The sequence below is a fragment of the Alosa sapidissima genome, chromosome 12 (assembly GCF_018492685.1).
Source record: "Alosa sapidissima isolate fAloSap1 chromosome 12, fAloSap1.pri, whole genome shotgun sequence".
Lineage (NCBI taxonomy): Eukaryota > Metazoa > Chordata > Actinopteri > Clupeiformes > Clupeidae > Alosa > Alosa sapidissima.
In genome coordinates, this window is record NC_055968.1 from 654,290 (window position 1) to 681,678 (window position 27,389).

Sequence of the window (27,389 nt, forward strand, 5' to 3'; positions counted from 1 at the left end):
AATAAACTTGAGAAGACCAATAGTGGGCTTGCTTGATCAAGCCCACTAATTAGCATTCTAAAAGTTTCTGACTTAGTACTCAGTATAGTCCTTTCCTCACTTATTACTAGGGCTGGGTATCGTTCAAATTCTTCGATACGGTGCCAATTTCAATACCTTGATTTCGATGCCGGTTCCTAAACGATACTTTTTTCCGATACCATATGTTTGTAATTCAATTTCAACAACAAAAATATATTCTCCTTTAGTGTTGAAACAACTTAACATTAAAATACAAACTTTTTTGCATGAACATCTGTAAAAATATTACAAATTAACAATATGTAAGACATGTAAATGTAGCCTAACAGATTAGTGCAAAATGTTTTAAGTGCAAGTGGCATTTCGTTTGGTTGGCATCCACCTTAATGTAGTGGAGCCACATTTTGATTTCTTTGACATTTATTACACTAAGTGAAAAAACAATACACCTCTCCGGACAACACACCGCTTTCTATACAATGTGTCCATGCTTTTTTTTCCTATGGTAAAATAACACGGATTTTGGATAATCACGCCTGCCAAACTGTCGATAATATAGAGGTCTGAAATGCAGTCAGACGTTTTGCCCTACACACATTTGACATGTAGTGTTTTTTGTATTAAGAGAGTAAAGTTTGGTTTTGCTATGGGAGCTAACCTAAACAAACTCTTTAGCACCCTAGACAGAAGCATGTCACATTTTTTAAGGAGTTTACCCACAACTAGCAACTTTAGCATAACAATGCAGCTGGCACAAAACAGAGCGTGATGTCTGTGGATTAAGCCACACTGTCAACTCTATGTGGAGAAGAGATATTTGTTAGCCAGCATTGTGTATAATGCTTGTCACTTGAGGGAAACCTTAAACTGTTAAATAGCTAGCATAATTAGCTAATTGATGCTAATCGGTGGCCAGCTATTGGGAGACAAAAGACACAATTTCGCCCAGTAACCATTCATCATGGTGTGGATGATGTCATAGCTGTCATTATTGGAGGTGAGAGAGAGTTTTCAAAAACAAAATGGAGAAGCCTTATCTCTTGGTAATCATGCTAGCACCACAGATGGCACGCTTCTGTTTCTGAAGTAATGTTCAAAGCAGGGCTGTAGTACTCGAGTCCGGTCTTGGACTGTTTTTCTATGGTCTCGGACTTGCTAGTATTTGGACTTGGTCTTGTCTCGGTCTCTGCCACTGATCTTGCCAAATATGGCTTTTGGTCTCGACCGAGTCCAGGTGTCTTTAGGGCCATCAAAACGGAAGCCGCAAAACCTAAAACCGCAAGCCTGAGAGTTTATTTTACTGTCTGTGGAGTTAGCTGAAGATGAAGAGGAACCACGAAGAGCCAGGCGAAATGTTTCAGTTATAAAAGTTGCCTAAAGGACAGTGATCAGTAGGCTATTGCCGCTTTACTGCAAACTGCTTTTCACTTGTTAGAGAACGTTTACAATGTCAAAATGCACCAACAGCAACAGTTACATACTTTTCGGGTCCTCTCCATTAAGATCCAACTTGAACGTATGCTACTCCATTTAATTGAGAGCGCGTCTGAGCGCACATGAGAGGGAGAGAAAACGAGTGGCAGGTTCCAGCTGGCTTGTCATTGTTGATGATAATTGATATCTCCTTTTTAATATAAGAAACTTATAAAAGGAAGGCACCAAAGACGAGGTTGGAGGAGATTGCGGATTTATCCAGTTCCCACTACTGACCAAACTGAGAGCCAGCTAGGGCACTTTGACATGCTGTAGGCTGCACTCACTGTGATTTGAGAAATGGACAAAAAAAAACTGACATATGAACAGTTGTCTTTGCCTTTGTGTAATGGAACTGGTGAGTCTTGAAGTCTTCAATAATTTGTTTACATGAAGCACATATATGCCGATTGAAACGCATTCCACTCAGCTAGCTAGGTGACTGGCTCAGGCTCATAATTCACTTTTAATTACAAACAGAAAATGTCTAGCTAGCATCATGTCATTACATGCTTCTATTTCCAAAGGAATGAAAGCTGTTTATACCAACTTAATATCATGCTTATCATTGTTAATATTGTGCAATACATGTGATACAAACAATGTCAGAGTTTGTGGACTAGCTATAGGCTATATTTCAATGTAGCTGGTGAAAAAAGATCATTATGAGAACGTGGCATGGAGGTATTAGGAACGTGGCCACAATGGGCTTAAAGTGACAGTGCACCATTTACAAATGAGTTAAACAGCATCAAATGAGTAGTATTTCTTAAGAAATTAATACTTTAAAACACAATTACTGTGTCAGTATTATCATTTAAAAAATATCAACGTGTTTTACTTTTATCTTTGTGGTTACTCATTAATTTTGTGATTTATGTTGTATTTAATATGCCATTTAAGAAGCTTTAGTCTTTAGGAACTTTTTAATTGCGGTTAATCGAGATTAATTCATTTCAAAATATATTTTTTTAATCGTTTGACAGCCCTAGTTTATAATAATATTGGAGGAGAAGGGGAATGGCTACACTTACAAATCCTGGGTGTTGTCACACTGTTTTTGCTTTTAGATAATAATAATAATAATAATAACCCAAAATGATTGTCTTGATAATGTCATGCATAAGACTTTTTTTTCCTGTCCTGGACTTGGTCTTGACTCGGACTTGAACCTTTTTGGACTCGGTCTTGTCTTGGACTCGAACCTCTTTGGACTCGGTCTTGACTTGGTCTCGACTAGTCCTGGTCTTGGACTTGTCTTGGACTCGACAAAGATGGTCTTGACTACAGCCCTGGTTCAAAGATCCTTCATGTCAACCCTCCTTCTGTGTGATCTGTGTAACGTTACATGAGGCAGCCACTAACCAGCCACTTTAGATCTCTTTGTTAATTGTTTTTTTTTTTATATTACTATTAATGCATTCCTTATATGTTATTTACTCTTTTTGGCCTTTTCCTTTTCTGTTTCGGGGGGCTTTTATTTTGAAACCGCTTTTTATTTTTGAAACCGTTCCAACCGTGAGGTTGTAATGTAAACAGAACTAACATTAGGCTAAAACAGAGATGTGAACCTAGTGAAATGAAACAACACAGAATGATCATTTGATTGTTTCAGCACACTCCGAAGAGAGCCAAGGTTAGTGTTCATGGAATATGTAGTTATCAATGAGCATTTTAAGCCTTAAAATAACTTTGGACTGTAACTAGATCACCTTTTCACTTGCTAAGTTGAGTAGGCTAAGTTAGTTTTAATTGACGAGAATGAATGAATACTTCCACACCGGTGATTTCAAAGTAGCAAGAGGGGCTTTGATTTCAGTAGGTTGATGTGTATATTTTATAACTGGCTGCAGCCTAAAATTAGAGGAGTGTTGACGCTGCAGTTCAGCACGTGCGTGTGTGTTTGTGCGTCTTGGCATACATGCTGGACGTGACATTGGGGGTGTGGCTGCATCGTCGATTCTACTTTTAAGTTCGAAGTTCGAGATTGAGATGTAATTTTGATCGATTTCGATATAAAATCGAAATCATGACACCCTTAACCACAATGTACCTGTGTCCTTGACTTGGCTAAATGTTGTAAATGTGTCCTTAAATTGGCCAGATGTTGTAAATATTGGCTTGTTTCCACCGAACAGTACGGTTCAGTACGGTACAGTACGGTGCGCAATTATTTGCATTTCCATAGGCAGAATTTGTGAAAGGTACCAAAACAACCGACCCGTACCGTACCACTTTTTGGCACCCTTCCGTTGGGGGTACCAAGAAAATCATGGTACGGTACAGGTGGAGCTAGACCAGGCTGGATCCACTGCAGTCATTGATTGGGTGTCAGAAAATTGCCGTATGAAGTTTAGGGCATGGAGGTATTATTTTTACTTTCAAGTAGTAACAACAAATTTGCACCACAAATCCCTTAACCAATCATATCGCCATAAAGCTTACAACGTGACGTTTATGAGGAACTTGGTTGGGGCATAGTGAAAGTATTAGACTAAACGTCATCGGTACTGGAGTAATGAAATTAGTATGGCTCGAAGAATAAGCAGAAGAATAAAACCAGCACACCCCAGTACAGTGCTTTGCATACCACTGTAATTAAACATGACAGTTCACTCATTCTGCACAAATCAGAGGAGCAAGTGCAAATTGCAATGAGATTTTTTCAAAAAAAAAATTTGAAACGGCTGATAGTTTTGTTCTTACCGCAAAGATATCATCATACATCAGAACAACCTTCTCCTTTAGTGGCTTCTTGGAGGATGATGTCCGCAGACCCAACAGACCCACTTTCTTCTCCACCTGAGCCATGGCTGTTTCTGTAGTAAACACACAATGTAGGTTTCAGTGAAGAGGTAAATAGTTTTGCAAAAACACAATAGCCCCTTTCACACTGCCAAAATTCCTTCGAATTTATGAACCAGAATCGTGGAACGCCTGTCCCTTCCACATAGACCGAGCTGGAACAGCGGGACGAAGTGTCTCGCCAAATTCACTACCAAGCAGGGTAGACATTTTGCCGAGAAAATTCGTTCCGGCACCAGCGTGAATGCGTTAAGGCTTTGATGACACTACATTATGTCCAGCCCACCACAGGAGATTGCAAATCAAACTGACTGATCAAAAGCAGCAATAGCAGAGACAGCACATTATGATGATAATCTTTAAATTCACAAAGTTTCCAATCATTTAACTGCTAGAGTTGTAGCTGTAGCTCGGAATGCAATCAGTTGCCGTAACAGGCTATCCTAAAATCCAGCGATAAAACAAACCATGAACTCATGAGCGTCTGTCCTATCAAGCTTTTACATTATCACATTATAACTGCTGTTAGCCACATGACATTTAGAAGCTAGACATGGCGAGCATAAGTACCAGGCTTAGAATTTCATAATTTTAGGGGCAAGGCCACTTGGCCTTCAGTTGGGCATATTTGGTAGGAAGGCTACATGTCAGGGCACCAAGGCCAAAATTAACTATACAGTAGGCTATATAGTATAATATTACCCCATGCATTATAGCACTATAATATAGAGGTTATTACAGATACTCTAGTTTATTCAAATGAAATGTTGCAGGATAGCCTGCTACCACTGCTAAATAAAATCTAGATGAAACACTGCACTGTCTCCCAAAATCATTACTTTCAAATATGTTCAAAGGTGGGGAATCAGGCATATTCATAGCCTAGGTATACATCACCATCCTTAATTGAGTCATAACACAGGGATGTCCAGGGATGTCCAGGGATGAATTAGGCCTACTGAATGGGCCTACTGGAAGCCCAACCCTCTGTGTGAAGTTACTTCTTCTCCACCCAACTTTTCTCTTTCCAGAAAACTCACCAGAAGTCAAAATGTGTGGGGTTACTTAGAAAAAATCATACAGGGGAGCATGCCCCGGGACCCTCTATCCCTATCGTTTATCGTTCCAGGTTATTTGAAATAACCTGGAACGATAAACGATTGGGTAAATTGCGGGCGGGCACATCTGCAACAGAAGGAGGTAGGCTACTGTATGTGAATTCAAGCGGCAGTCAGCTGTCCTCACCAGCTAAGAACAACTGTCTGTAATAATTAGGCTACAGTCTTCATATGTAAGTAAGTCTAAAGTGCATTGCTCTTAATAGTCGTAACGTTAACATTCGTTTTTAGTTACCAAGCGTCTAACTGGCCTAGTATACGATGTTTAATTAAATTGTAGTTAAAATAACTGTTGTTAGCTTCTGTTTCTAATCAGCTGTTGTTGGAGGAAATAGCGGTACGAATTAAATAACTAATGTTAGCGTTTAAACGCCTGCGTACCTTGACGGCTGACCATGTTTATTCTCTGCGATGTAAACTTTTGAAAACACTTTCATCTCGGAAGTCCATTCCTTGTAATGTTGTCGTTGCCTACTGTTGCTGGTTCAACTCAACTCTACTCTCAAGAGAAAGCACGACGCTCATAAAATCAACATACTATGCTGAGTATTACAACGAGCTCTTCACTATGACCATAACCATAAGCTTAATAGCCCTTATTACATTACATTTACTTACTCTTCTCGCCTTCTTCTTCTTCTTCTTCTTCTTCTTCGTCTTCTTCTTCTTCTTCTTCTTCTTCTTCGCTCAACGGCAGCACGCATCCTCTTTGTTGCATTGCTGCCACCTTCTGGATCAAGCGAATCTTTCAGGAATTCTTCAGGGAAAGTCTAATAAACGGGCTCTTCCTTGTTTTTATCGCAATTGCCGCCACCGTCTGAAATGGACTGTGGGTCTGAATAATTTATTTCCCTACACTTTAATTATCTTTATTAATTCAGTTCTTCTAAAAAATGAAAAGAAAAACCTAAAACATAACTCTCCAGAATTCCAAATATAATTTAATATCAAAGGTATCTCTTAATCTTCTAGCTGATGGATTAACTGCTGCCTCTCATTACAATATCTAGTAGCCTACATTCTTTAATAATCGTCCAGGCAAAGTAGGCCTGCGGTTTGACCCAAAACTATTTTTTATATTTCAATTGGTGATCTAAACACTATAGTAAAATTACATGAAAATCTAGTTGGTGGAAATAATATTTTACTATGTTAAAATGAGGGTTGTTTTTATGCATTCTAAAGAATATTTGACGCCATGGAATTTTAGAATCTTGCACTGTTGAGTAAAATTATTTTATATTTTCAAAGAGTTGTTCAATTTATCATCATCATCACAAGCCACATACGGTAATAAGCATGCCAAACAACATCTAATTCAGTGGTTCTCAACCTTTTTTGAGCAAACGCCCCCCTGACCTTACTTTGATCTTTAGGCGCCCCCCCCCCCCCCCCCCCCCCCACACACACACACATACAATTAAAAAAAAACTACACCCCTGGGTAGGCTATAGGCCACTCACACTCATGCTATATTGCTTAAATAAAAAAACGAGCCCATTTTTGTGCTGTTTTGGTTTCTTCTGGAATTATAAGAAAATGTCCCTATGAGCCTATTTTATTATTAAGCAGATTTAGCCCACTGTTAGAAGCAATAGGAGACTGGTTGGGTAAAAAAAAAACACTAATAGCAATATTATAAGACGCCACCAATCCGTTCTCACTTTGATTGACATTCCGGGCAAACAGGGTGTTGATGGTAGGACGCATTGAATGCTGATCCCTCAGAGACTTGAAGTAGGCCGGATCTTTGGATGCTTTGTCGGGATGTTTTTGAATTAAATGTTCCTGTAACCGCGAGGGTTTCATGGCCTCATTCGACAAAATGTGATCGCAGAGCAGGCACATAGGTAAAGTAGTGTTCGGTGAAGGAATAAATCCATAATTGATGTAATTTGCATTATACTGTCGGCACTTTTTCTTGCTATCCACCATGTTTGTTTGTGTTGTTTTATTAAAGATTAAGACGTCACAGTGAATTGTGTACATTTTTATTGGTTATTGAACTGTTAAGCTGCGAACTTGGGTTATGTTTGTCGGCGTTACTATAGAGATGACGATAGCTGGGGCTGGGGGATGTGAGTCCGGGCGTGTGCAGGCCCGAACTGCACTGTAGATAAACAGTAATATGTAGCTGGGACGGTAGAGGGGTTAGAAACCCATGAGTGAAAATAGCCTATTTATTTCAGGTAGCCTATTTTTGCACCAAAAATATGTGAAAACCATGAAAGTTTAAAATGTAAAAATTGTCGTTCTGTCTTCCAAATTCATGAAAGGTTTGGTATGAATGTTGAGTCATGTCTCATGAAAGTCATGAATGCTTTATGTGCAGTTTATGACAGCTGCTATGAATGTGTTATGAACTCACCCGTCAAGTAAAGTGTTACCCCAATTTTCAGATGAAACTTCATGGCTTGTCCCACCCCATTTCTCTGCAGCCACATGCCAACATGTGACGTCAACGTAATTGATCCAACCGCCATATTGGATGTCATCAAAAAAACTTAAAAGGCATCAAAGTTGGCAAAGTTTGTCCGATTTTCACGAAACTTGACGCAGATGATCTTCAGACCATGATTCACAAATGCATTGCTTTTTAGAACCATATTCAAAACCCGTCGCCCGTCACGACCAATCAAGTTTGGCAGCGAAGCCACCAAACAGGAAGTGAAGTGATATCTCACCAAGGCTTTCACGTATCAAAACCAAACTAGGTATATGGGCTCAGGACCCAATCAGGAGGACGCTCAAGAAATGTGGTAAATTATGACCACTATGTGGCGATATATAATCACAGGAAGTGGGCTCATATTTCAGCAATGCTTTCATGTATCGAAATCAAACTTGGCTCATTGACTCGGGACCACATCCTGAGGACATACAATAATTTTAGCGACGTTTGACCACTAGGGGTGCTATAATTTGCACCACTTTCTCGTATCGACACCAAACTTGGTACCTGGACTCGGGACCACATCCTGAATAAGGACAATAAATGTAGTGACCTTTGACCACTAGGGGTGCTATAATTAGCAAAACTTTCTCGTATCAACACCAAACTTGGTACATGGACTCGGGAACACATCCTGAAGAAGCACAACATATTTAGTGAGCTTTGACCACTAGGGGCGCTATAATTATCAACACTTTCTTGTATCGACACCAAACTTGATATGTGGACTCGTGACTACAACCTGAAGACGCACAATAGATTTGGTGATGTTTGAGGTATGCATATGTGTGGGGGGTTATTGGGGTGTGTGGGAGAGGAGGTTTATCTATGTATATGTGTGTGTATGGGACAGGGGGTTAATTGGGTGTGTGTATAATGTAACAACATTGGGTTGCCATGACAATTCCTGTTCAACTGCTTGGCCCCCACATTGCTGCTTGCAGCTATATTTATTATTATTATTATTATTAATATTATTATTATTATTACTTGTGTTTAGTGACTGCAGAGAAATGGGGTGGGACAAGCCATGAAGTTTCATCTGAAAATTGGGGTAACACTTTACTTGACGGGTGAGTTCATAACACATTCATAGCAGCTGTCATAAACTGCACATAAAGCATTCATGACTTTCATGAGACATGACTCAACATTCATACCAAACCTTTCATGAATTTGGAAGACAGAACGACAACAACTTATCAAAATAAAAGTCCAGCAATCGCAAAGCAGCATTGCCGTTTTTGTTACAAACCTCTTACCTGATCACGTCACATCTGAGTCAATGGGCTACTCTAGTGCCAAAAAGACAGAACAAGGCCAAGCAAATAATCTTTGTTTCATAAAAATGTATTTGTTTTATGATGTAACCTTTGCTGATGATTTCTCATCTTTTGCTACTGGGAATGTCCAACCGTTCCAGGTTACATAAATATGGGTCAGCAAAATGTAGGCTAGTTTACCTCCCAGTGTTAAACTCAGTGATTATGAATACTTTACAACTTGTATAGTAAAGTGGCATTTGATGTAGACTTAATAAGATATTCATGAAATATTTAGCCCATTGACTCAGATGTGACGTGATCAGGTAAGAGGTTAGGAACAAAAACGGCAATGCTGCTTTGCGATTGTTGGACTTTTATTTTGACAAGTTGTCATTGTTCTGTCTTCCACATTCATGAAAGGTTTGGTATGAATGTTCAGTCATGTCTCATGAAACAGTCATGAATGCTTTATGTGCAGTTTATGACAGCTGCTATGAATGTGTTATGAACTCACCCGTCAAGTAAAGTGTTACCAAAATTGGTATGGAGCATAGATATGGATGATATGGATGTTCTACAAAACAGTCCTCACTAATTCCCTATTAAATAATTTAGCAATTTAAACTATCCACCTATGTAACTGTTCAGCCATTCCAACTATATTAAACCACCAACTACCTAGCAACCAACATAGCAACCACCTCAAGTACCCTAGCAACAGCCTAGCAACCATGTTAAATACCCTAGCAACAGCCAAGCAACCACTTCCACAGTTACAACCTAGCAACCAATATAGCAACCAATGAGATTAACCTAGCAACCAGGGGTGCGTTTCCCGTACAACTACGGAGGTTAGCTTTTTACTAACGTGGTACGATGCATCGTTCAACTAACCAACATGTAAGTTACGACTGTTTCCCAAAACCGTCGTACTTACATAGTACTTTGTTAGTTTGAACCATGTTGGTTTCAACCAACATAGTTCAGACTACAATGGTTGCAGATGTGTTCGGAGAATGTCGGGCTATGTCGGTTAGAGCCGAACACATGAAGTCACGTAAAAGTAATGAAATTTTACATTGCATGAAGTTTCCTGGGCCCAGCAGTTATAATATCATTAATAATAATAATAATAATGATAATACTTATTACAACAATAGGCAGTAATTTCAATAGGCCCTAGGCTATGTATGCTTTTTAAAAATATAGGCTATTAATAATAATAATAGGCATAATAATGATAATTTTAATAATAACGTCACAGTCTATTGAACGTAGCATACTAATTAGCCTAATCAGGTGAAGCATAAATCACCAACCGAGCAAATGTGAACAAATAAGTTACACATTTAATGAAACACACCGAATAGCCTATATATAGGCTAAATACTGGCCAATATTTTCATTTGTTGTAGCGTGACAAGGTGGCGTGAAAGATAGACCTCTGCATTTCGGATCTTGTAGTCGTAGGTTCGGGCCTGGATAATGATCAATTAACAATGGTGTTGGAATCTTAGATAGGCTCAATCACTAAATATTCCTATGATCGTTTAGAACCTGTAGTCCTAGTTTTAACTACTGATTGGAGACCATATGCTTACTAGCCTAGGCTTAGGATACATGTATATTATGTTCTATGAAAATTGGCATGGTTAGATTAGATTCAACTTTATTGTCATTGTGCAGAGCACAAGTACAAATACAGCCAAATACAGTTTGCATCTAACCAGAAGTGCCAAAAAGGCAGAAAAGTGCAATGTGATATATAAAGTATAGACAGGTGCATAGACAGGACAAGAAATATAGTGCAGTGTAGACAGTAGTATACAGTTGGTTTGCAGAAGGTGGTTTAGAGTAATATAAATGAAATATAAATATGTGCAGTATCTTAGCAGTTACAGTACCTTACAGTAAGAGCAGAATAAATATGGATATGTAATATGAACAATGTTGAACAACATGTTGTTGTGTAAGTGCTTTGGGTTTCACTCTGTTCTAAAAGCGCTATATAAATGAATACTTTACTTTATGATTGCCCTTCATTTCACTGGAATATTTTCATGCCTTTATGCAGCATTTGCCCAATGTTGTCCTTGTTATGTGTTTTCATTGTGACACTGAAAACTGAATACTGTTACCACACACAAGTATTTCATGATATTTTAAATGCACAGATACAGATTTTTTACCATTACTTTTCATCCATTGTAGTTATGAAGTTGTGTGTTGAATCACAACCACAAAATGACAGTTCACATAGCACAAATGTTTCAATGCTCAAATGGTTGAAGGATCTGCGCCAGCTGTACCAACATACACACACACACACACACACACACACACAGTGTTACTGTAGGTGCTGCTCATGTTGTTGCCTTCTGCTGCTGAGATAGTAGCAAAGTCTGTACTGTTGTTTTCAAATGCATGTCTATATTCCCTGTGAGTGCACTGACATTTCAAGACCTACTTTATTCCATCAACCCCCTATGATAATACAAGCATGTCAACTGCTCCATCTAGGAGCCCAACAGCGAGGCAGAGGCGCGGTACAACAACGTTGTTGTGGTGAGGGCCTTGGGCATGTGGAAAGGTGTGTGAGCAAATCCGCTGGTGGCCTGAAGCTCCATCCTGCAAAGGCGTGCAGTGTAGTTTTGGTGGCGGCGCTTCTGCAACATGGCCCTTCAGGATCACATCCCACTGCCGGCTGATGAGGAGCTGTTAGTGGAGGAGGTGGAAGAGGTCATTCCAGTGGCTGCTGCACACCTTCCTGCTGGCCTGGAAGCACACTGGGAATTAGTTGCACATATGTTTGGCCTAAACACCCAAACCCCACAATTCCCTGCCACATTACCTGTTTTTTCCCCCTTTGTTTATGTTTTTTACATTCCTTTTAGTTTGGTGGGGGTGAGGGGGTAAATGTACTTAACTTTCCCACCATCACTTTCTCCCCATGATCCCTCCCACACACACACACACACACACACACACACATGTTCCCTATGAGCCATGACATCAAAATACATACACAGATTGAAAGGTCACAAAGCAAAGGCAACTTACCATTTTTCCGCCTCCCATGACAGGCCTACCCATACCTGGGCCATGAAGGACAAGTTAAATCAGTGAAAATCATGTCACATTTTGACACTGACCACAGCACTCTGCATGCTCACTTAAGTCCCAGAGGTCTTAAAGTTCTCCAAGCGAGAGGCTACTCAACTTCACAGCAGCATTCTCCAATGTCATTGTACCAACATAATTCAGCTATGTGTTCAAATATCAAGATCATATAATAACTGAGAGTAGCCTAACTTATACACCCACTAAACATAGCTTGTGATCAGACAAGATACAACACAAACCCCACTCCACAGGCATACTCACCTCACACCCATCGACTCAGTCTTGAACCCCTGACCTCTCTCATGTAAAGCACACACGTTACAGTCTCTGCCACAGCACAGTCACTTCACCACATTATAATGGGCTGTAGAGTCCATATACCGTTAGCTATGTGTATGATTAGCATGCTTCATCCAAACACACTTAACATACGACTACAATGTAACGTTATCCTTTTATAACAATTACAATGCTAGCCTCACATACCGTTGGCATTCAAAAGCTTTATCACCAGATAACTTAACTTAACGGGTGTTCGAAAGAATCTGTGCTGACACATTAGCATTAGGCTACATGTAAATTCACGAATAATAACAACACAGATGATTGTGGTCACCATAGCACTTCACCACAGGCCGCTCTGTTGTAGGCTAACTCCACAACACTTCACTTTCCACTGTATCACATAACGTTGTCCAGTAATGTGCAATTGTAGCTTCCAGCAATGCTATGGTATGGTATCCCACAGCAATGTTATGGGATCGTTTAATGGCTACCTCTCATCCATCTGTCCTCTGCGTGTTCCGTCATCAGGGTTACGTCGTCTACTATGGTTCTTACTACATACTACAGGTCGAGAGGTGTAGCTGTAACTACACAACTTTACGATAGTGGTTGCGAACGTTAGTTGCTACTATGGTTTTGGGAAACACTGACGCAGTGTCACGATGCATCGTACTATGTAAGTTCCACCACCATAGTTCACACTATCGTTTTGGGGAACAGTTGTGTCGTACTTACATAGTTGCAACCATGTTAGTTGCTACCGTAGTTAGCAACGATGCTTTTGGGAAACGCACCCCAGCATAGCAACGATCAGCAACAACCTTAAGTACCCTAGCAACAGCCTATCAACCACTTCCACGATGACAACCTAGCAACCAACATAGTAACCAACATGATTGCCCTAGCAACCAGCATAGCAACCACCATAACTATCCTAGCAACAGCCTAGCAACTGTGTTGGCAAACAATTTATCAAATAATCCTGTTATTGTCGTCAACGACGTCGCAGCCTACAGGAGTATTTAATAAATTGTTAGCCAACACGGTTTTCTGTTCATTGATAGCCTTCTCATGAGCTCGCTTATATTTGTTGAGCATAAATATGCCTAGAGAAATGAAAACGAAGAAAACCCAACTTTGTTCTAAGCTCCTTACGTAAATGCAATAGACACATGGGGAGAGGATGCTTTTGGAAAAAATAAACCATGAAAAAACGAACCACTTCACTGTTATGTTAGTATTTTGTTTGTTGCTTAAAAACGTTGTATATGATGGCCTTGAAGTCTTGAGTTAGCCTACTGAATTGGCTGGTAGCCTACCATAAAGTTCGTGCATGCTCTCTCTCTCCAACGCAAACCAGATTTGGGGTTCCATAGCCAAGTAATTCTGCTACATAACGTTGAAAACAGATAAATGTGTTTATTCGAAGCACACATACAAATACTGTAGGTCAATTTCAAGTGTGCACTTACGTGACTACTTCAAGTATTAGCCTACGCACAATAGATTTTTCTTCTTTAGACTACATAATGCATAGGCTACATTTTGTAAACAAACAGCGGCTGTGACAGGCAGCGGCCGCATATATTCTGCGTCATATCTTGCATCTTGTGAACTCTACAAGTCCCCACCCCTCACTCGACAACCACACGGAGATTCTGTAATGTGCGTGTATGTCGTTCACACATAGGTCCGTATAAGGTCAGTATAAGGTCCGCAGGTTAACTACCCTGGAAATCCAAAGTTCTCGCGAGAGCACAATGTGAATTGTGCCCGCAAGATACTCTGGCCATGAGCAATGATCCAAATTTCTTCTATCTCTCGAGTGAGAGGGACCAATCAAATCGGTGTAGGCGGGACAAAGGCGAGCTACACTGATGACTGACACTGATGAATTGTTGTGATTGGTCGTAGCGTTATCCAACTGCGTGCAGTGAGAGTTTCAAATGCATGCTTGGTGCCGCCCCTTGAATTGGGCCATTTTCATTACTCGTGGCCAGACCCTTAATCTGAAAGATTCCAGGGTCTGGTTTACCAGGCTACAGGTTAACATCATATCTGAATCATCCGAAGGGTAGGACCTTCGTTTGACAAACCTCCGGAGTATATGTGAAAGCGCTTATTGTGTCTCAATGGGACCTTCCTGACAAATTAAAGGTTAAATAAAAAAAAAAAATCAACTCCTTTCTGGCCTCTGGCATTGTCCCCTCCTGCCTCAAGCTTGCTACCATCACCCACTGAAAAAATTATGTGCATAATACAAACTTTCTACAGGGACTTACTTGACCATGACGACGGGCAAGGACATTGGTGCCATTTAGATTAGATTAGATTAGATTAGATTAGATTCAACTATGTATGATTCTCTCTTTTCCCTCTCTCCTGCCCTCCCTTCTGCCACCCCTGCCCTTCCCCCCATATCTCTTCCCAGCTGGCCCCAAGCAGTGGAGTCTCTCTTTTTGCTGTGGTTTTTCTATAGCTTTCTTCCTGTTAAAAGGAAGATTTTCCTATCCCCACCTCAGTGCTTGCTTTAGCAATTAAGGCTCTGGGCTCTTTAGAGACTAGTAGAGAATAGTTACTGGCGCTATATAAAGAAATACAATTGGATTGAATTAATTATATATTTAATTTTTTTTAGATGTAAAATAAAATGTAATTTGGTTCAAATTGAATATGAAATAAACTAATGATACACAGAAAGATAGCTATCGCCTTATGTGATTTGGCTTGAAAGGGATAGAATCTTTTAATTAACTTATTGTCTACATGACTTTTACTTTACTATTTCTCTTTATCCTTAGCAGTAAAACAGCCCATTTAACTTGAAGGTGCAATAAGGAACTGTGGTGTGGTTCATATGTGCTGCAAATAAAAGACCTTTGGTCTTGACGGAAGGACACTGAATTTTGACCTCATCTCCTCCCACAAAAAGAAATATCATTTCAGTCTCAAGAACATAATTGGTTGGAAGGCCTACTGTCAGTCCTTGATTTGAAATCTGCTAATTAGTGGTCAAAAAGTAAGAGTGTAAAAAACATTAGCCACTCAAGCCATTAGCCAATTGTACGTATATGTCATCGGCCCGTGATTGAACAGAAAATGAGTTTTTTGAGTGGTGTGGTAGAGGGTGAGTACATTTTTCAAAAGTACTTATTTGAATATTAAGAACAATCTCAAGCTGTAGGCCACTCATTAACGAAAAACAACAACCAATGATCTGGCCCTTTCAATCTTGATAAAATATGTTTTTGCTTCCTTCCTGTCATCTGATTGTTTTAAATCTTCACTTTTCAAATTTCCTCACACAGTGCTGTATGTCCATAGTCTATATGTTATGATAATTTGTGGTGATTGGCCTCTCAGAAATCTAGCATGTTTACACCCATTCTGGTGTAAAGTCGCAAATGATCATAATAATAAACATCAAGGGAAATATGTCATAGTATAAGGGAATTGTTTGTCAGAGTTGCTAAAATGTCTATCAGATGGTCAGCGACGAAGATGGCACCTTCAGACAGCAGAGTCAAGAACATAGTATGAAAATGTTAGTGAGGTAGCTAACTAATTCAGGGGGGAAGCCTATGGTATGGTGTATGTATGGTATCTGTAGATGAGAACACTTCTCCCAGGTTTACATTAACTCTTTTGTGCCCGTGCCGAACATTCCATTTTTGGTGCTGGATGACCTCACACAAAAAACCTTATTTCTTTATATATTACATACCATCAATGGGATATACAAACCATTTTAATCAGAAGTATCAGTTCTATGAAATTATGTAAAATACATATGGTAATGTTGATATAGTAATGAACAGTCTTAGAAAATCTTCTCCAAGTGTATATCCAAAATTGGTCAAAATTTCATTTCATTCACGTAAAAATTAATTTAACATATTTCTCTACAAGATACAAAAAGATATAGAGTGTGTGAAATACCGTAACTTGTAGATTATTTAACGAAAAACTATTGGAATTGGAATATCCTTAACCTTTCAAAAGTTATGATACATTTTGTGATCAGTGTAAAAAAATGCAGGAAACGGGATTTAGAATGTTGACAGAATTCACATTCTATTTATTTGGCCTATAAGAATAAACCATTTATTTGTATATAAGCAAATGATGCAGGCAATAAGAATGACATAAAAAACATACATTACCAGTAATACAGGTAAAGTAAATACACTGTATATTTATTTAAGACCAGTTTGGAATAGAGATATAAAATACATTTGATTCAACAGATACAACTTCCTTATATAAATCAGTATAATATGAAAACTATATACTGTACATATATAAAATATATGATAAATACTGGTTTATGAAAAGCTAGGAATACAGTCAACTTCACTCAAAAATCAATGTATTCTAAACATTTAAAAGTAGATTACATAGTAGAATAAGCCTGTGGAGAATACACTATACACACACACAAACTCACACACTCACACTCACAGTGTGGGGGAAGGGGAAGGGGGGAGGGAAGGGGGTGGGGTGGGAAACCTGAAGGTTGAACACAGAAGACCTACAGTATGACTCAATACGAAACGCATTCCCTTCTGCAGAATGCCAAATCTGAAAGCAATTTTCTTTATCAGTAAAACAAAGTTGCCTACACTCAGGGGCCATATAAGCTACTTTAGTCTTATTTTCCTTTTTATTTTATTTTTTTATAACAAAGCCAACAATTTCTCTGTGGCTCCTGCTGTACAGGAATATGTACTTGATGGAAAGATGACAGAGTAGTAGTTGGAACAGCTGAAGGAAAGGCTGAATTGACGGAAATGCCTGGCTGCTGTCGTGATGAATTTTCTCGAAAGGTTCAATACCAGATTCTGCATTGCGCTGCCAAACTTGAAATAATAAGAAACTATTGACAACGGCAATGTCCACAAAGTGGAGAACAGGCCTTTTACGCCACATCTGTGTTTTTTGGAGTACACAATATGTACTTATCATTTGATCATGTATTTGTTGTAATCGCTTACCACAATAGGCTGATGTACAGGTTTTTTGTCCTGAACTGAATTGTTCTTCATTAGTCTGCATACATCAGTCGAATCATTCGCATTATGGAAATTGGAGAGGCAGGTTACTGCACAACTGTCCTTCCATTGTACTGCTAAGACATTACCCTCTATTCTTCGCCACCTCATGTTCCCACAACATTATTTTGAGGTGGTCCAATGCGGTTTCATAAGACGATCTTGATTGTTTTCTGTAGCTGGATCTACTACATGCAGAGCAGCCAACAATGCTTTGAGGCGATTATGCGACATAAACAATTTGGCCCATGGTCCCTGCAGAGACTGGGTTCCCCAGTAGCAATGGATATTAGGGAGGGAAGTAAACCCCATGTAAATGATCAATCCCGGAAGCCTGTGAAACTCTTCTGGGGGTCTCTTCATCCCATGTCCCTGCACTGTTTGCATATGGCGGCATACTAAGCACAAGCTCCCACCCCTTCCAGTTTATAAAACCACATATGTCTGAAACAATAGTGTGTGTAAAAGCATAAAAAACGTCTATGCAGTGTTTTAGTGGCAGCCTGCACCGCCCTACGCACGCCATCTAAATCTATACACTCTTCCTCCATCCCTTCATGGTCTTCAGCATTTTGAGCGCAAGCTCATCGGCAGTCAGCTGCCTCTTCCTCTTCTGATGTTTGTGAGCAAGGTGTCCCACAGCATTCTATCATACAGCGAGTACAGATGAGGTGGAACTCTACACTACACATGTTGGTGAGGATGATCAAACAAAAACGATTGACCCACGATACAAAGAGTGTCCTTTGGTACCAGAAATTCTGACAAAAGTGAAAACCTGGTTGAAAGAGGCTATGGAGACCAGTCCACCAGATTCTGTCACTGAAACTCCATCAGAGGAGAACGATTCCAAGAGGCCAAGAACAGAGGACCAAGTACCCTGTCTCCTAGATTCGCTTTACGACACGGTGCTCCTTCCTTCATCAAAGGCTAGCTTCAAAAAGCTTGAATAGTACTTCAGAGAGCCTGTCATTGACAAAAAGAGTGGAAATTCATATGGTTGGTGAAAACACAATACCAACTGTTTCACCAGACTGTGAGCTTTGGCAAGGCAGTACCTCTCCTGTTTACCCTACTCTGTGGCGAGCGAAAGAGTGTTTTTTGGGCTCGAGTTTCATTTTTCCTCAAAATATAATTTGTGTGCTTGCTCAAAACAGTTTTCTGCGCTCAAATTGTCCTGCTCACTCATAAAAGAGGTACAAATGTAACTCCATACATTTCATGATGAAATGGTCAATGAAACGGTCAAGTTATTGACTTGACATATCTGCCTTCAATTAGAAATGGCATTTGCTTAGCAATGATAGTGTTAAAACTGTTATTCATGCTAATTTGCATGACGGGCTGGTTGGATTAAGCTTGACGGATCCCCTGATAGTAATGAAAAAACAACAAATAAACAATGTAAAAGAATGTCAAATTTATTCTGGGTGCTCGCTTATAAAGAATTGAGTCATTCTTTTAAGAACTAGCTAGGGACAACAGATGATAATCAGACACAGCTAATCTTTGCTTATTAACAGTACTTTTGTCTGTTGATTTGTGAGCACTGTCCCCTTCAAATAAATAAACGGAGTTATACACATTCCTCTTTTATCATATTTTAACCTTTGTTTTATTATCTAGGTTTTTATGGCCGACCATGGACTATGGAACAGAGGAGAGAACTTTTCAGAAGGTATGGTAATAAACAGTACCTGCCTCTCAGTAATCTAGTTTGAAAAATGGCCTTACAGATATATATATAATATGTGACATTTCAGTGCAGATATGCATCACCTCAAATATGTTTGTGTGTGTGTATTTGCTTCTTTGTTAATACACATATTAGGGAACAGAAATGGGGGTTGAACGCATATCTATATGCTCCTAAAGATGACCTCAAACACAGAATGTATTGGAGAGACCTCTATACTCCACAGGAGGCGGGTAAGGAGGCCCTTATCTCTGCATTGTAGAGTTTTTGTATCATACATTCATAACCTTTTAATATTATCCCAGAAGTTACGGTTTTCAGATCTGTGGTCTTTGCAGCCGAAGATTTAGATTCAGCTACCCTATTTTTGTCTCTTCATCTGAAGAGTGTGCAAAATAAAAAGTTTGCTAAACTAATTGTATTAGGTAATTATTCATTATATTGCAACTATTCAAACTTTCTGTTGGGTGGATTTGAAAAATGCTTTCTTGTTTGAAATTCTCTGCTAGAGATATAACTGCTCATGCACATGATTCTCTTGCACTTGAATATTAACACATTTCTATGGGATAATATTTGTGTCATCAGTGGCCCATTTCCATTATGGGGTAAAACCCGGGTGTCTGGGGGAGAGTATCAGGGCCCTATGGTGCATCCGGTGCAACGTGGCGCAAAGCGTGATGCAAGTCTTATTCATATCGTACACCCAGTCAGTGTGCACAGGGTTTTTTTCAGGCTACGTTTTCGATTGTAACCCCTTGTCAGTCAATAGTGAAAGTTGTAGAACTGTAGAACTGTTGACTATGAGACCACGGTGAAGTTAGTAGAAAGGCGAGTGCAGAATACATGTAGGCTGTCTGCTAGTCACAAAGGTTTTAAAGTAAGTAGCCCACTATTGGAATTGTGCAAGCAAACCCCTTCAGATGGGGACTGTCAAAATACCGACGGGCTGTTTGATGTAGCGCTGCTGGCTCTTAAAGGGAATGACAGATGTCATTCCCATTGGTGTAAAGGATGTTACGGCCAAAACACGCCCAGCACCCAGTATTTGATCATGAAATCACAGCATTAATATTTTATATTGTTGGTTGGTTTAATATTGTTGCCAATGAACAGTCGTTTTCCTACCCCATGGGTCTCCAACACGTCGCTCTCAAGCTCAGTCACTTGCCAACCCCTTCTGAGCTTGCCAGAGGCTGAAGCAGTACATTTAAACACAATTGTTACCGTGACTCGAGGCATTCCAGCCTACGAATTTAATAAAAAGTAAATCATGCATAATTAAAAATTAACTTAATTTAGGCTACTTGGCTACGCAATAAGGTTTCCATTACAGCACAGTGCACGTTCAATAAACAGCGGGTGGAAATCCCGATACAACTACATGAAACGTAATAGTGAACCATCAAATACCCCACAGATTTCAGTACCTATCAGTCACAACATTTAGCAATATAATCTATTAACATTAAGCTGTTACCTCATAGCCTCGTTATACCCAGCACTGACTTCGTTACATTGCCCCCCTCCTCCCCCCATCAATTTTATGCAACATATCACAAAGCACCATAGTGATACATCGTTTGAAAGCTGAGACTCTCAGGAATCGATACAACTTTCTATGAAAAAAAATGTGTTTTGTGCATTACTGTATTTAATTAACATCAAAATGCTATAAAATGCCCCCTTCCCCCCTCGTGAATCGGTGACACGGTGCCTTTCCCTTGGTTGTACAAGGATGGCAATATCCCGACCCAGCATAAATTAAATGAAAAAAATTAATGAAATGTCGGTAAGAACCCATAGTAATGGAATATCCATGTTTTATTCATAATATGTTTGATATATGTATAATCCCACTCATACAAAACCAATGAATTAGAAAAAAGCAGTATGCAAGCTGCTCCGAGGGGTCAGATCAGAAGGACGCTGGACCAAGCGAGGGGAATCCAGGAGGAGTATTTCACGTGTGGAAAGCACCTTGGTGTCTTCAATGTCAACTCTGACGAGGCCAGACAAAGACTGAAGGGAGACTGGGGTTTAAGTAGGGAGTGAGGCTGATTGGGAACAGGTGCAGGTTAGTAGACTGGGGAGTGTGAACGAGTGAGGGGAGCTTCAGGAGAGTGAGCAGTGGATGTGGTTGGAGGAGAACCTGGTGTGACTGACAGGAGGAGACTTGTAGATAGCTAATGCTATTCAACACTAACATGCTAGCATCCTAACATCATAGAAAAACATGGGGTTGTGCACAGTAGTAAACATTTATTACCATCTTGGCCATTTCTGTGTAACATTTATTACCATTACATTCAATGGAATAACCCCCCCCCATGTCGGGATTCTATCTACCATAAACAATGACCTTGTAATTGTCGTGCCACTCTTAACAATGCAGATCTGTGGGGTATACTACGAAGCACGTTAGACATATCTAGGCTATGTAGACATATCGAGGCTTGACAAAGCCTTGACTCAGGGGTAGGCCTATACGTTAAGTGATAGTACGATTGCAGTTATGTGATATATTTGTCAAACTAGGCTTTCAGCTCAGATCTGTGCGCGTTCTCGGTGTTGGGATGACTTTGGCCAATCGTGTAACGTGGAGACGCACAAGACCGCCTCTATTTAAAAACAATTACTTTCGCATTCATGAGCGATAACTTAATCTACACTGCGGTCATTTTTTGTGTCTAACCTTTAACATCAAATAAATCAATTGTCATCAGTTGTTGTATGGTATGCACGTCCATAGTGGGATATTTGCACGCACAGCACTATTAAAGCGCATTCGAGATCCAAAATGTTAGTAGAGGCGGAGCTCCACCTGTAAGATATATGACAGAATCCTACACGTGAGAGAACTTCGTTTTTAAGACAATTGATTGGTCATTGTGCGGTAGATTACACGATTTGAGCTATAACTTAGCACATAACCTCCTCCCGACCAGGTTTGGTTTTGACAGCATAAGATACCATGGTGATATAGCGACACTAAAACAGATCCACTTTCGTGTCACAGCATAGCCTGGCTTTGAGCGCAACATACCTCGCTAACCCACTAATCGAGATTTGTAGTACACCCCACAAGTGTTCATGTGCTTTGCCGTCGGAATGTGTGACAAACACGGATGCCACAACAAAGGTTAAAACATACACTCACTAATCCTAAATAAACAACTGTATTTGCTTAAAATATAGTGTAAGACGCTTGTGAAAGAAAGATTATGCAGCTTTCAAGTGACAAAAACGGCAAATTCCCAAGTTCACATTAAAACTGTTGGACATGAAAGGCCACATGGACTACAAACAAACTACAACGTGACGACAAAGTGATGACGAGCCCCTAACTGGGCAACTCTGTTAGCAAAATCTAGCCCCAGTTTCCGACCTCTGACTCACACATTGAATGACGCGGAATGACAATGAATGACGCGGAATGATGATGTTGTCACTGGGAATTTTTTTTTTCTGAAGCCCATGAACGCTAGGACAGTATCAGGCCCGAGCCCACCCTCTTTTAAGGTCCAGGCTATCACCCCACACACAGTTCCCGCAATACCAGTTCAAGCCACTAGTAGCCTGAGCAGCAAGAAAAAAAACATCACAAGACTCTCTTCAAAATAGCCCACACACCCACTCACTAGCAAAGGGAATGGCATTACCAACACACACAGGCTAGCACTAGTAGAAATACGAAATTATTCACAGCACTCCAGTATATGGTACCATTCAGAATCACATAGCAAAAAGTTTAACACCAATAAAGCCACATAGGAATAGCACACAAGAATCACTTCAGGTAGACAATTGTGCAATAGGCCCAAGCAGTTATAAGAAGGGAGGGCTCCCCATGACACAGTCCACGCCCCCTCCGCTGTCGTGTGTTGCCGGCCTCCGATCAGAGAAATAAGACTTTGCCGCCCTTGCGCGTGCCGCGGTCAAAGTTCAATCAGGTTGAACTTTGACCGCGGCGCGCTGTAAATCATTGGTATTTGGGGGGCAGTGGTAGTGTAGCGGTTAAGGAACTGGGCTAGCGTGCAGTAGCCTGAAAGTTGTCGGTTCAATTCCCGGCTTCCACCGTTGTGTCCTTGAGCAAGGCACTTAACCCCAAGTTGCTCCGGGGACAATGTAATCCCTTGTAATATAGTTGACATATGTCGCTTTGGCTAAAAATGCGTCAGCCTAATGTAATGTAATGGTATTTTTCGCTGAGCCCAGCGGCAAGCACAACAAAAAAAATTTAGGACGTTACCTCAACCAAGAGCAACCTAGCGGCGAGCGCAGCGAATACCGCATACAATGTGATCTAGCCTTTATTATGTATATCTATGGTCCGCCTCCCTGCAGCCAGTGACGTCAAGGCACGCTCAGACTGCTGCCCAAAATGCACAGAAGGCTTCCTTGTCGGCAGGCGTGATCTCCCACACAGCAATCACCCTCGGGAGAGAATAACAACGTTTTAATACTTCGTAACCCTTGAGCTGGCCCATCCACACTAAACAGAATATTAATGTTTTTACTTTCCTTTAGCAGACGTACGATCGCGCATATCAGCTGTCTCCTCTCTTCAGTCAGGCTGCACAGCTCCAGGAAGTCGGCACCCCTCGGGAAAAAAGCAGTTCTTAAAACTTAGGACAGACGACTGATGGCCCACTAACACAGCAAGACAACAGATAAGCAGTGATTACTTTCTTTCACTGGATCGGTAGTTTGCGTCCTCTTAACAGCCAGTCAGTCAGTCAGTCATCCAGCAGTCCATCTCACATCAGCTGTTGCTTCAGGGTCGCGTCATCAGGCCAGCTCTGGGTTCCCCGCTGTCTCTACAACCTCCCCTTTCCCTATAAAAAGTATTTACCTCCCAATTCTCCCAATCACAACCCCTCACACACCCCAGTCCAATTAGTCCATCCACCAACCACAGTGTTCCCTCATGAGAAACCAGGAAAACGTCCATCACAGGAAATTGTTCATTGTACACAAATAAGCATTGTCAACCCACATCTAAGACATTTACACCTGGAAACCCCAAAACCCAACATTTATGACAATAAACCCCTCATGACTGTGACATAATTCCTGTGTCTAGAAAGCGGTGTTGTTTGGTGATTGTTCCGTTGTTCAAACACTGCAGTATTAGTGATGTCAGGCGTCAGTCTGGCGACCAGTTGATGGCACTCAAGATGAATGAATATAAATGTAAAACGTTATAAGTGAAATATTCAGTTGGAGGGTGTTCAGTTATGAATATATAGTCATTAGCAATTAAAACATTGACAACCACAAAATATCCATGAACGGCATGCAACGACTACTCTTGACCGGCCATTCCAACCACCAAACTTTCCGCCCATGTGTGCAATTGAACAATGCAATTGAATTGCATTGGAACTTTCTAGAAACACCAAATCAAATGTTTACAGGCAACACTTCATATTTCATGAAAGACGTTATATCTCCATTTCTAGAAAAAAAACAGCTATTTTGATGAAAACTAGACACTGTTTAGCTTGGGATTTCTCAGAAATACGCACTGAATAACGTTTGGCTGTAGCCTCCGGATAGGTACCCGCCCACCAACATGTACGCGCATGAGAGCTCGTGCCCAACACGGACTTTCATGCACGGAGCTGGTTCCAAATGCTCCATGCCGCGCCATACTTGAAAATGGCGTATGCTAACATGCCGAAGCTAATCTGCACGCTCTTGACCCCCTGAGTGGACCTCACCTTTCTCACATTCACCTCAATGCAAGTGAATGTGAGAAAATAATTATTTTCTGGTCCCGTTTGAATTGTGCCATGAATGTCAACATATGTTGTCTGTGAATTTTTAATATAATTTTTCATGTTCAATTTGACAGTATATTGTATGATTTTTCGGCTAGCAGTTGTGGAAAAGACATAACGAGAAAGACTACAGTAGCTGCTACTAGCAATTTGCTAACATGCTAGTCAGCTAGTAGACTCCCCAAAACATTATAACGCCTTTCTCATCGACTGGCGTGGACAACGCCGACCATCTCCCCACTTGCGTAGTTGAAATCCTCCACATGCCCAGACTTGAAGTGATTTTCGCCACGCTCAGCGATTTTGTCCTCTCCCTGAAAGAAGGCGGTGAAGTATAGTAAAGTATAAGTATATATACTAGTGCTGTCAGTTAAATGCGTTATTAACGGCGTTAACGTAAACCTATTTTAACGGCGTCAATTTTTTTATCGCGAGATTAACGTTCTTTTTGGTGTAACAAACTTTGTAGTTTTTTCACAAGCTGTTGCAACAACTAGTAACGTTAGAACAACTACAACACCACACTGGATCTAGCTAGACCGTGCTGCATGTACACGCCCTCTTTTAGGGGAAAGGGAGCTGTTTGAATAATGAAAACCTATGCTGCATAGAAGTGGGGAGCGAAAAGGGGTTATACTTACTAAATATTGAAACAAACGTGAATAAAAGGCACAAAATAAGGTTTATGTGAGAGAGTTATCTGTGTGTTCATGGGATTAATGTGACCATTATGTTCCTATTTTTTGCTCTTTCCAGTTAAGCCTACTAACAGGAGTATCACGAATGTAGGCACAGTCAAACTGCCCGTGGCAGACTATAACTAAGTTCGGCAAGCTTAACTTTACATGTCATAACATCAACTAAACATAAGTCACACATTCATTCTATCACTTGTAATATGAACGTAGCCTTTTTCCTACAACTAGGTGAGATAATTGGGTATGCCTGTTAGACTGAAGTTCCACAGTTAGCTAGCTAGCAAGCTAACCGTTTTACATGGGATATGGTAAGTGTAGCTAGTACGTGCTGAATGGGTTGTAATGTAGCCTACATCGTTTCGACATGAGTAAGTTACATAGCCTACACATAATTCTTTATAACTGCCGTGTTAGTAAAATTATTGAATGGCCTGTAAATTAATAACTAGATGTAACGTCAAGGTGTGATTATCTATCTGTCTTTCCCATTAGAATCAATGATATATGTATGTTAACTTGTTTTCCGCTAAAATGGGGCGTGATGCAGATTAAATGTAACCTATCTTTATGATGATGCGCCTTAGTAGGCTACGTAAAGGCATGCTGCACACACTTGTTTGGGCTTACGAGCCGGCCAGTAGATTCGTACAATAAACACCAAAGCAGTTCTGAACTCCCAGGCGCACGGGTACCTATTTTTGGTTGTCCGACGATTTCTCTCCTCCCCCCCCCACCGGATATGTTTAGGATTTTGACTGCTAAATACGTCATTTTAGTGCAATGTGCCGGTGATAGCGAGAAGTTTTAGAAAAGTCCTGGGCAGCCACAAATTCCAATGTTCTTCGACAGCACTCCGAGTCCACTGCACCCACCCTAACCCCACGGAAGCGCACTTGACATCGTTAGCCTATTTCAGTATAGCTAAGGAAAATTACTTTTCTGATTGTCAAAACCACACCAGAGATGTTAGGCTTTAAATACAGGCTAATAATCAGGCTGCAATGATCTCGCAAATAATTTCTGAATAGCCTAAAGTGTGTCGTCTCCACAGCAAGTATGTGTCCTAATAATTTCTATTTTAGCGACTAGGATAGTGAATGATTTCACTAGCTATGCATTTATTATTTTTGCAAAACTATAAAACACAATTAAAGTTTCTTTCAGCTTATCCATGTTTTTTTTGAACGTGTAAATCGCATAGAATATGTAGGCCTATATCAACCGTAGGCCCAGTGCTCGAATTACGTGGGAGCCAGAGGGAGCCGAGCTCCCATAGAGTGAGGACTGGCTCCCATGAAAGCAACAAAGTCAAAAATCTGAGGGGGTCTCTCATATCTGAAGGTGTCTGGCATTGCAATTTAATCTTAAACAACCGCTCATTATCCATCCCTGTGCGATCTCTTACCATTAAAGATGTTAAATTAAAATATAGGCTACTACGGAGTGTAGCACTGTAGTTGAAAAATATAGGCTACCCCCAGAGTGTAGCACTGTAGCTGCCTGGTTGCTCTACTGTTGGGTGCAGCATCTCGAGCTAACCGATTTGTTTAGTTTTTGTTTTCGTACCAAGTATGTTGTTCATCTTTCATTTCAGATAAGTAATTTATGATCTGTTT

The 27,389-nt window shown here is 40.3% G+C and overlaps 2 protein-coding genes and 1 long non-coding RNA gene across 5 annotated transcripts in view; 2 read left to right on the plus strand and 1 right to left on the minus strand.

The window, feature by feature from the left end:
- The window catches only part of armh3 (armadillo like helical domain containing 3), a 129,388-nt gene extending 123,250 nt beyond the window's left edge, over positions 1 to 6,138 (minus strand). For 2 of the 3 annotated variants that reach the window (XM_042056163.1, XM_042056162.1), the window contains exons 1-2: positions 6,036 to 6,138; positions 4,201 to 4,313 (exon numbers count right to left, since the gene is read on the minus strand). In XM_042056163.1, the coding sequence (XP_041912097.1) occupies positions 4,201 to 4,313; positions 6,036 to 6,135 (213 nt within the window). In that variant the 5' untranslated portion in view covers positions 6,136 to 6,138. Of the gene's footprint in view, positions 1 to 4,200; positions 4,314 to 5,798; positions 6,010 to 6,035 lie in introns of those variants that run through there. The other variant, XM_042056164.1, reaches the window with a different exon arrangement.
- A 4,906-nt stretch (positions 6,139 to 11,044) lies between these two features.
- LOC121677497 lies at positions 11,045 to 13,986 on the plus strand. Its single transcript, XR_006021009.1, has 3 exons — positions 11,045 to 11,478; positions 12,594 to 12,597; positions 13,972 to 13,986. It is a non-coding gene; the product is annotated as an uncharacterized LOC121677497 (long non-coding RNA).
- Positions 13,987 to 15,507: 1,521 nt separating this feature from the next.
- Positions 15,508 to 27,389, plus strand: part of ogal (O-GlcNAcase like) — a 70,265-nt gene continuing 58,383 nt past the window's right edge. The window contains exons 1-3 of the mRNA XM_042056167.1: positions 15,508 to 15,669; positions 19,220 to 19,271; positions 19,425 to 19,522. Coding sequence (XP_041912101.1) covers positions 15,642 to 15,669; positions 19,220 to 19,271; positions 19,425 to 19,522 — 178 coding nt within the window. The 5' untranslated portion in view covers positions 15,508 to 15,641. The remainder of the gene's footprint in view (positions 15,670 to 19,219; positions 19,272 to 19,424; positions 19,523 to 27,389) is intronic.